This window comes from Nicotiana attenuata, chromosome 1 (assembly GCF_001879085.1).
Source record: "Nicotiana attenuata strain UT chromosome 1, NIATTr2, whole genome shotgun sequence".
In the NCBI taxonomy this organism is placed as follows: domain Eukaryota; kingdom Viridiplantae; phylum Streptophyta; class Magnoliopsida; order Solanales; family Solanaceae; genus Nicotiana; species Nicotiana attenuata.
In genome coordinates this window covers 25,458,964-25,470,451 of record NC_031989.1, presented here as the reverse complement: position 1 = coordinate 25,470,451, position 11,488 = coordinate 25,458,964, and the positions used below count along the sequence as shown (strand labels likewise).

Here is an 11,488-nt window from a genome sequence, read left to right as displayed (position 1 = left end):
CGTCGGCGTCCCGCCCTCGAAATGGTTATAACGACCTATGAATGCCGAGGAAGTGCTCCTTGCGCCCTAAAAATTTCTTTTTTTTTGACACCGCCGAGCACGTATCAAGCGTGCCCTCATTCTCCTCGGCCGCGCAACATACGACCCGTCCGTCATGGCCGACGGGTATGTTTCCAAAGCAAACGTAAGGATCAGAGCACAATGCAGCTCGACCTCACTCGAAGTAAGCTAAAAGGACAAGTGCCTTCGCCCAAAAGGAGAGTTCGACCTCGATCGAACAATGACTTGACAACCCAATAACAGGATACTAATACTCTACAAGGCTAAGGCCCATCGCCAAAAAGAATTCGGCCTCGACCGAAGCAACAGTCGCCATCCCCATCCGTGTTTCTCGAAATACAGCCAATGGAATCTACTCATCGAGCTCGGCCAAGGCCCGACCTCAATAAGCGGAGGGACTAACTGTATGGGTCAGAATCCGACCCCACGATAATTAACGAGGCTAATCCCGTTTCAAGCTAATTCATGATTAATTAGTGGTACGACCACTCAGAATTGACGATGTTCAACCCGCATCCGACTCGATCGACAAGGCCATGGCCTATCCGCCATCATAAAGGCGAGATCCCAACGTGGTCACGGCCATTTATGGCCAGCTCACGAAGCCCACAGCTATAAATACTAAGAGTGGAAGCCCTAGAAAAGGGGCTGCTTCTTCATCACTATGGAGGAGAGAGAGAAGAGAAAAACACACCCATCTTATGGGAAGTGAAAACACCATTGTAAGGCTCTGAACCTCTTCATGGAGAGAACCAATATTATCAATAAAGACTTTTAATGTTTCTCCCCCTAATCCTGAGTATCTCTTTTCGTTTCTTTCTTGTGGTCCAATGGATTATTACGATTTGCTATGATTTTCCCGTAACTTATTCGTATTGTTTTGCACTCATAAGATATGTGATAACTTTTGAGCAATCATACAATTTATAATTTAAGAAATAACCTTTTTAGATCTCTTATGTGTAAAAGATATTTCTCTTACATGGAAAAATAAATCTTCCACGTGTAAAAAAAAACGGAGTCATAAAACTAAAATAAGTTTGTAAAGAGACAAAATCAATTGAAACGCTCTAATTTCTATCTAATTTTCACTATGACAAACTATAATTAAAACTCTCACATTGGGCAATTAACACTGTAATAATATTATTTCTAAAAATAAAAAGATGAAAACAATTTCTTTTGCTCCTCATCAACTCTATGAGAAACCGACCCAACCCAGTTTACCGCTATCTGGATAAAGCTAAGGGTATATTCGACATTTTAAGCTGATAACATCCCGTCACGTGACCTGCTTGATCAACTCAATGTTTATTAGCCACGTGGCAAAAAACCAAAGGATAAAACGCCGGCTTTGGCACGTCGATCTTATCCCTATATACGTGCTCATAAATCCAGCCGTTTATTTCATCTCAGATCTAGCAGACACAAATCAACGGTTGAGATCCAATCTCATTCCCAAAATCTGTTCGACCTTTAACGCTTCAGCCGTCAATAAATAACACTCCCCCTAGCTTCACTTATTCCTCGATAGACGATATACTAGAAAGTTCTATTATCTTTTCCTTTTCTCTCTTTCTTTTCCCTTAACGTACGCCGATTCGCTGATCTGCGTCATGAGCTTACTTGACAAGCTCTGGGACGACACCGTTGCCGGTCCCCGGCCAGATAGTGGCCTCGGGAAACTCCGGAAGTATTCTACTTTTAGCCCCCGTTCTAATTCCGGCAAGGGTACGCTTTTGTTGCCGGTTTCGTTCATCCATTATTAACAAACGAATCAATATTTATTATAATTCGTTTAGCAAAACTGAATTACTTTTTTTCCAAACTAAATCTGAACTATCACTTATAACGTGTTATATTTGTTTGTGAAGGTTTACGAATTATGATATAATAATTAACATATATTCCGATCGATGATATATGTTATAACTTGTACGGATGTAGACTGTTTTCTTAAGGATCTGATCGTTAAAGGTTAATCGGCAAAAATAGTGCAGCTTACGTTGTTTATTTCCGGGTTAGTTTGGTGACAGACGAAGCAGTATTTGAAATAAGAATTGGAGATTCTTTTAAGTAGTAACTGTTTGTTTATCAAATTAGCTGTTATTTAAATTTCAAACATGAAATGGAGCATTTGAAGTTTGATATACGTGTTTTAGGAAACAAAATGTTTCAAGTTTTCACTCACAAAATTTTAATTTGTTTTTCAATTTCATCTTCACATACTACTATTTTTTGTTAAGCTCAACCAAATCATGTCCAAAGGCGTCACTTTTCCCCCTTAATAAGGACTGCTTGATAACTTATCCAAAAATGAGGAGAAGAAAGGCGATTTTGATAGATAACTCTAAGAAATCTGCAATTATCGTTACGTTTGGGGAGATATATTCGACTCTGACGAAGCACTTGTTCATTTTTGATACAGAATCAGAAGTTTCGACACCGAGATCCTTCAGTGAGGAAGCAAGTAGTGAGGATGCAGTAAGGGTGACAAGGAGTATCATGATAGTAAAGCCTCCCGGGAGTCAGAACAGAGATTCACCTCCCGTTTCCCCCGCCGGTACCACTCCTCCGGTATCTCCTTTTGCCGGTAAGCTCCCACTTTTTTTTGTTGGTGAACGGTTTCCGATCTGATTCGTTCCAATAATCTGTTTTCGCGCCGTCACCTCTGGCGGCTTGTTTTTGCCAGTTGTTAGCCATTAAAGTAATTGCTCGTTTCCTAACCGAAAGTACCCTCCAGGAAAGGAGGAGAAGCGGAAATCTAGAAGAATCTTGTAAGGTTATTATTGTAATTCCTTTTAGGTAGAATCATTGAGGGGTATAGGAGTCAAGGGGCAAATGTGTACTTTTGTGGAAATTGACAAACTTTTAGAGGATAATGCGAGGCAATAATGGAGATATTAGGTGGAGGCAATTGTTTTAATTAAGTGATGTTCACTTTGAAAGTGATATCCTTGCTAGAGTCCAGTGATGTGTTTAAAAGACAAATTGGTGTCTGGCCCACCACACCTCTCTACAGATACGTACTGTGCAGGCTGTTTAGGCTTATATAAGTAGCCTATAATTGAATTACTAACTCTTCGCATAGCAGTTTGGTATAGTGATCCAGTGTACTACCCTGACGTTTCAGAGATTAGCAGCTTGTCTTCATTCCTTTGTAGTTTCGTGGAGAATTTTTTGGGTGGAAATTTTATGATGTAGATTTGCTTTTAATTAACTTGGATCTAAAAGATTTGCATTAGAAATCTTGCATGGTCTGATGTGCAACCGGGTACATGTCGAAATAATGAGACTAATTATTTGATGCCTGATGATGTTCAGGTGCGGGAGGAAGAGAAGCATATTGGTCCCGTAGGCGATCATTTGCATACGAGAATGCCAGTGGGGTTGGACCCAGAAGCCCTCGTCCTCTTTACGACCTGTGAAATATAGATCGGGTTTTCTTCTTTGTTACCCCTCTTGAGGCGGCTGAATGTAGTCGACATCCTTGACATTTTCCTGGTTGAGAATGTGCTGTATGGTCCTGTGACAGTGTGTGTGTAGTGTGCTTAATTTTGTAAATAGTGTTAGTGCTTCTTGATCTTGCGGATGTTGTGACGAAGGTTTGGCTCAAGCTGTAAGCAACGAAGTTCGTCATGTATACTGCTTCTGCTCTGTATCAAAGCTTACCTTGTAATGTTATCTTGTTTACTCTCTTGTCTTAGAAATGTTATTCATAGGCTTGTGGTATCGGTATCGATAGTTTCTTTGGTGTCCTGTATCATCAACTTACAGTTGGTCGTTACTGATGGTGAAACAAGAAGCAAGAATCTCAATTCTAGTCTAAATTAGAAACCAACTAGTAAATTTTTCCGCGCGACGAGCGGTTATATAAATAATTAAAATATGACAAATTATTTATGTTATGGAGTAATATTTATATAAGAAATTTAATCTTTGCTAGTAAAACACTTCTTCATTATTCTATCATGAACTATTGCAATGGATTAATGACCTACTAGAATCTCTCGATATAAATTATGTCTCTCTCACACACAAGGGTACCCTCCCTTTAGCTCCAAGTCCTTCAAGACGGAAGCCATGCCAAGGCAACTGCTTCACTGCACTACTTCACGCAACATTTCATCCAACGCATACTGAGAAGGCCACATTATAGCAACACCCATCTTGAAGAAAATTTCATCCAGCTCTACCTTTTTTGTCTCTCTCTCTCAACAGTTGTTTGAAAAGGATCTTTAGCAGAGAATTCTTTATTTGGAAACTACAACAGCATAGTAGCATTCATTTTAACTTTTTGTAAATATGATTAAATTTGAGGAAACTCTGTAAAGGTCCCAAAATATAATTAGATAAAGTCATCATTTCTTTATTGTATTCTAATAAGAGAACTCTATTTCACTCTTTACATGAATCCCTGAATGATTATACATGGAGATTGTGAAGGTCATGGCCATCACAGGTCCAGCTTCCTTAGTGATATTCTGATTTACATGCATCATTAACCTAGCTATATAAATCAACTGTGTATTACAAATAGGTTGGTGCAAGAAGTTCACATAACTTACATATAAGGACATCAATATAATAAAGCAGCTATATTGCAAATGGCTAGAAGATGGATAGAGTTATGCCGTTAATTATATGTACATCTTCTGAAACTTGGCTGTCCATCTTTAAAGGAACAAAAACTATAATTCAAATATGTCAAATGGAAAGCACACCAATGTTTCTAAAAAGCTTAAAAGAATTCGTAAAATCAAAGATGTCATGCAAAAAAAATACTAACAAAGAACATGAAGAATAATTAAGTGTGAAATAAAAGAAATACCAGAGGTGCTTCTACATACCAATCACCTATCTCAATAATTGTTATAACAACAGAAGGCCACACACAAGTATTACAAACCCGCAATTGTCTTCTATACTTTAACTTCGCTTCTTTCGCCTCTGTTGATTGCTTCTCCGATTTGGAGCCTTTGGAACTGTATACCATTAAAGAATGAAAAAAGTTTGAAAGCATTTACAACCTCCAAGTTAACTACATAATATACAAAACCCAAAGGAAATTAGGAACACAAGAAAAGAATGGACAACTTGAGGGGACAATAGAAGCAATGGAGATTCTTCAATTCAAGGAAACAACTCAGTGACATTTATTAAGATACTCTTTTCCCAAACAATGCACGCAAGACATCAAATAATGGAGGAATATTTAGCAATTCAACACACTACACCTATGACCTTGGTTGATACCAACAATTGAGCTCTTGCATACGCATTCATACCTTTCCCAATTTTCACATGCCGAAATATTAGTGACCAATTAAAAATACTTAAACAACCTGCCCATAAGCACCCAACCTCAAAGACCGACTCGTCGCCAATAAGCACTCTCAACTCGTGCACTCACCCAACAAGAGATGTTTAATAACATCACCTATCTGTCATGTAATCATGTGTCTCACCAAAGAACAAGAGGGTATTTTGTCTACACATTCAAATATGCATTCGAATATAATCTAAGGACATCACATATATGAATAAAGAACCACTCACTCTCACAAAGAAATTCATGTGCATCCCGCAGTTGTACCATAGGCTTGTCCGTAGTGTATATTTCCACTAATCTAAGCTCGTAAAGTCTAAGATCAATTAGGTCTTTACGGGTTGTAATGTAAGCTAAAGGACGGATCGGATATATTTTATGCAAAATAGCCTCCGGCTACTTAAACTTGTACCCATTTGTTAACCCGGGAAATGAACTTACAAGTTTCCCATTTAAACACTTGTACTTGACTGAATGAGGACCAATAAACACCTCTGACCATTGACCAAGCCTATGTGACAACAGTATGTGTGACGTAACACTAGTGTGTGCATATCACGCAAATCAGACGCGTGAAAGCAATTTGCTTGAGTAATTAAAAATGAAAAGAAAAGATAAAAAGTAAAAAAGAATAAAAAATTCACAAAAACCCACTCGACACCCCATCTCCCCATCCCCTATCCCTTTCTTTTCTTTTCTTGCCCCTGACCTTCTGTTTCTCTTTTTCTTTTCCATCTCCATTAGAGGCTTTGAAGCTCTTCAGTGTACGACAATGGTAGATCTATGCTCCATAAAAATACCTCAAATAAATCAATGGTCTGGCTTCCAGATTTAGGTGGGAGGGTTTTAGCTAGCCTTAAAGATATAATCAAACACTCAGAGTTCGAGAATTAACTAAGAAAGCTGCAGGATATGCCGGTAAGTATATAACCTAGAAACGCCCTAGCTAAGAGAAAACGAAATACATTAAATTTGTGCCTTGGATGATACAGGTTTGCAAACATGCATTCAATAATTTGGTTTTATTGAAGTCCGATTATTGAAAGAATGTAACTCAAAATTTCCAAGAGCTTGACAGCGCGGAGAGAAAAGAGAGCACCTGAATAGCGCGGAGAGACTGCTGGTGGTGGTCTGAAATTTGAAAATGGGAGGGTTTTAGGTGGCCGGGTATTGAATATGGTGAAATGGTGGTGGATCGGCAAGAGCTTTGACTATGAAGAAGAAGACAAAAATTAATTTTTTAAAAAGGAGAATAAAAATCTGGTAAAATAATTTTTCTTTTAAAGTAAAACCCACAGAATACACATGTCAAAGAATAAAAGGATTAGTATATGACGTGTCAGTCATGTCACAGCGAGTGAAGAACACGTTTAGTCGGATGTGTTTACTGGTATTCAGTTCATCAAATAAAGGTGTCCAAATGTAAAAGATAAAAATTTATATATTGGATTGAAAAACGGGTACAAGTTTAAGTGGTCCGGAAGCTATTTTGCCTATATTTTTGGATATAGTGAATCACTCTCCTAAGCACTTTAATACACTACACGTAACTTTCCACTACACACTTTTAATGACCATTTCAAGCTATGCTACGAAATCATATACAACTCGGCCCTTCTTTTTTAAGCACAACTATGAATTCACTAGCCCGGATCACGATAAATAGGAGGTGTATTTTCTATATATACTATTTTTTTCTCTTTTTTTTTATTTATTTTTTGTATTTTGTTGCTTCTCTTTTCTTCAACACTCTCCACAATTTTAGGTTGCCCGACTAATGATTTTCCAAAACATACATGCTCCTTTTGGCCTTTATATGGTTGCACTCAAAAGCCATCCCAACTCTCACATTACTCTTCTAGCGACTTAAGTGCTTTTGGAGGTAAAGGTTCAGCAAGATTTAATTAAGAACAAAATGGGAATTGGCTTGTAATGTGAGTGCCAAAGAAAAGCCTTATAGTCTTTGGTCTATCTAAAGATAATTTTATTTATGGTGGGATAATAGCTCAATGGACAATCAAAGAAATGCCTACATCATCTCCTAAACTCACAAAGCTTACTTATTTTACTTCGACTAACACACATGGCAAGTTCTAGACAAACACATGATAGCACAGAATGTAATCACATCACACAATGCACATGATCCCAATCGGTACAGCTCCATTCCAACTCTCAAATTTAGGCAAGTAATCACAAAGTCAAGAAGTATTAAGCAATAAACCAATACATGAACAATGAGTCAAGTAACTGAGAGAAAGCATCACAGACGGGCTATTCAATCTTTTACGGCATCAATTATCATTAAAACATGTAAGGAAGGTAATTTGCATGCTACGGCCTAACTATGCTAGCGTCAAACATCTCTAAAGGCCTATAGGACACTCAAATTTTCTTCCCTCAATTTCTTTCAAAATAAAAAATAAAAAACTACCTGGTTCAAGTTACATCCCTTGGAAAAGAACCGATGCCAAAAGAAAAACCAAGGGGATTATTATATACCTACGACTAATAAAAAAAATATTTTTGGATTTCTTTATTAGACCTTAATGCCTCAAGAAAGCTATCCAAGAGATCCATCGGTAGGAAAAGTCCAATTTTTTTTTGTTATACTAACACAACTAGAATATCATTGAAAATTGCCTAGATAATCTCCTCACCCCACACTTATAATTGTGCGTTGTCCCCCAATAACCATAAATAACAAGACGGTGAAAGAAACTCCCCGGTAGGCCAAAGGCCGAAGCATCAACAACTCATGGGATACTCAGACTTCTCCCAAGCCTGGTCCTTCATGCGGGTACCTCACACTTAGTTCCAACCATTTTGTTTGCTTTTGCTTCCTTCCAATGGATTTATTTTTCATGCTCATAAACCTACAAAATAAAATAAAACGACATTACAAAAATAATACATTAAAAGAAAGGTAAACAAATTTAAAAAAATAAAATAAAAGAAAGTAGTAAAGTTGGGTTGCCTCCTAACAAGCGCCTAATTTAACGTCGCGGCACGACGTGAATCACTTTCTACCTTCATTTCGAACTTAAGAATTGGATACCAAATTTTGATTCTGCTTTATGATCATGCTCTTGGGGTAGTGTAAAGCCTTGAAAGCCAAAAATTAAATAATTCCTTATGCACTTTTTGACTTTAAGCTGAGGAGTATCACCTTGCCTAGACGGCCTCGAAAATTTCAAAATATATGGCACATCTACCTATTCCCTTGTCTCCTTTCTACGCTCGTAAGGATCCATTCTTATTTCACCATCCGAACACAATATAGATAAGTGTTTGGAATGAGGTCCAACACGCTCAAATACATGAACTTCGAGATGTTCAACATCCTCTACACCAATGAAACTAGAATTAACTTAATATTTATCCTCAATGACCTCGGTTGACTCTAGTATCACGCCTTCAGCGTCGACATCATCAAATTCTAGTTGGTTGATTTGGTCGTATTCTCTTCTAAACTCCTCCATTATATTGTCAATTTCTGCCGCTAATTCATGCTCTTCTTGGCTACTATCCATAATGTCAGCTTGTTGCACTTTATAAGGATTAACAAGTTGACTCACTTGAGCCTCCAAGTTGTGAATAATTTTCTCTTGCCTTTGTATCTGTAGTGGTTTCTCATAATATTGTACCACAAGTCACTTCAACATATCCATGAAGGGACGTGACTGAGACAAGAATAGGATAAGTTCAAAGATGATTTTGACGCAGACCAGTGATCTTCTATAGGTCGCATCCTGCCTTAGGAGAGAGACGAAGAACACCGTAGAAAAGGGTTCCGGTCCTCAAATAGGTTCTCTCCCGAAAGAAGAATTGATAGTGGCCGGAAGAACAGATCGTTGCAAGAAAAAGAAGTACCGGGGACTCGAGATTCTACATATTCCAGGCTTTCAGATTACAATTTCAACATCAGTGTAGTGGATTTGGTATTGGCGATGAGGAATATAAAAGAAGCAAGATTCATGAAGCCAATAAGATCTGATCCCAGCCAAAGGGATCCTAACTTATTGTGTAAGTATCATGGACCTCACGGCCACAGGACTGGGGACTACCGGCACCTGCGTGAGGAGGTGGCAACGTTATTGAAAAATGACCATCTCAGGGAATTCTTGAGTGACCGAGCCAAGAATAATTACAGCCGCAGCCGGGACAACGCAGAACCCTTAAAGATAGGAGAAGACCCTCATCGGTTGACTATCAACAGGATTTTCGTAGGGAATGAAATCAATGCTGTAACCTTCTCGACGACAAAGAAAAAAAAAGTATCGGTGACCCACAGCAAGAGACTCTGGGAAGTCTCCAAAGACGACATCCCTTCTCGTTCACAAAGAAAAAAGGTATCGGTGACCCACAACAAGAGACTCTGGGAAATTGTCGAAGACGACATCACCTTCACAGAGAAAGATGCCAACAAACTTCTTCTGCAGCATAACGACGCCCCGAGTGCTGGAAAGAGCCAAATTAATTGGAAGTATCATTCCAGCAATGAAGCTCCTCGGCAAGGATCAACTTGGCAAGTGTGACAACTCGAGGAGAGATCCTGCTACCCATGAACGCTGAAGGGGTCACGAAGACCACCTTATTTGAAGTGGTGGATGGTGACATGGGCTATAACATAATTCTCGGTAGACCATGGTTACATGAGATGAAGGTCCTACTATCAACATATCACAAACTGCTGAAATTTCTGATCCTAGAGGGAATCAACAGATGAGAGGAGATCAACCGGCAGCAAGAGAAATGAACGCAGTATCAATTTCTAATAGTAAAGGGAATGAGCACAGCAAATAACAATTACAGGAACCGACGCCTTCTCCCGTGCCAAGCGAAGATGATTAGGGCGAGGAGTCGTTGGAATCCTACTAGGTATAAAGATACTTTCAGGTACTAAAAGAGACAGGTGCGACAAAATCCAGAGCAGAAAAACTCGAACAAGTGGCTTTGTTTGAGGAATTCTTGGAGAGAAAGTTTCACTTGGGAATAAGACTCAATCTCGAACTCCGGTCAGGATTTATTAATTTCCTTTAAACTAACGTTGATTGGTTTGTATGATCGCACTCGAATATGGCAGGTATCCCACTAGAGGTAGTTGTGCACAAGCTAAGCCTGGACTTGAGCATCCTTCCGATTAATGCAAAAGAAGTGCCCGATAGTTGAAGTTAGAAACAATTTTGTTAAGGAAGAGGTAACTCGACTACTTGACATCGGTTCAATCCGAGAGGTAAAGTATCCCGAATGGTTAGCTAATGTAGTTGTAATTTCGAAAAAGAATAACAAGTTATGAATGTGCGTAGATTATAAAGACTTGAATAAGGCATGCCCTAAATACTCGTTCTCGCTGCCAAACATTGATAAAATGAGTTTCCTTGATTCTTATTTCGGGTACAATCAAATCAAGATGAACCTGGAGGATCAGAAAAAAAACTTTGTTCATAACGAACTTTGGCACATATTGTTATAATGTGATGCCCTTCGGGCTTAAAAACGCCGGAGCCACTTATCAGAGACTCGTGAACAAGACATTTGAGAAGAAAATAGGTAAAACGATGGAAGTATATATAGATGACATGTTGGTCAAGTCTTTGAATGTAGGTGATCATTTAAAACACCTCGAAGAAACCTTCAATATCTTGAGGAAGCACAACATGAAGCTCAACCCGAAAAAATGCGCGTTCAGGGTTGGCTTCAGTAAGTTCTTGGGTTTCTTGGTTTCGCAAAGAAGTATCGAGGTAAATCCCGATAAGATCAAAGCCATCGAGGACATCTCGGACCAACTAACACGCGTAAAAGAAGTACAGAGGTTAAATGATTCGTTAGCTTTTTAGCTAATTGTGCTTATGTTTTGATAGAGTTTAATGCCCCATTTGTTGGAATAAATTAGATAATTGTGCTTTGAATGGTGTATTTTTTGGGTTTTGAAGTTGCGTGAGAACTTTGAAATTGGAGAATATCAAGAAAGGGCAAGAAATCATCACTTTAGAGCTAAAATTGGAGAAAAGTTGAAGCAAAAAGATTTTTAAGCAAATTGTTGGACACGGTTCAAGATAAGCCTGAAGAGTTGAAGAAATAAAGCTTCTGGAATTC

At 38.6% G+C, this 11,488-nt stretch overlaps 1 protein-coding gene and 1 long non-coding RNA gene across 2 annotated transcripts; one reads left to right on the top strand and one right to left on the bottom strand.

Annotated features, from left to right (window-relative positions):
• LOC109220382 (dormancy-associated protein homolog 3-like) lies at positions 1,576-3,804 on the top strand. The gene is made up of 3 exons (XM_019384878.1): positions 1,576-1,791; positions 2,489-2,653; positions 3,385-3,804. The coding sequence occupies exons 1-3, from the start codon at positions 1,677-1,679 to the stop codon at positions 3,486-3,488; spliced, it is 384 nt and encodes a 127-aa protein (XP_019240423.1). The 5' UTR covers positions 1,576-1,676; the 3' UTR covers positions 3,489-3,804.
• Positions 3,742-5,975, bottom strand: LOC109220457. The gene is made up of 2 exons (XR_002067099.1): positions 4,911-5,975; positions 3,742-4,324 (listed from the first exon to the last, which is right to left on the bottom strand). It is a non-coding gene; the product is annotated as an uncharacterized LOC109220457 (long non-coding RNA).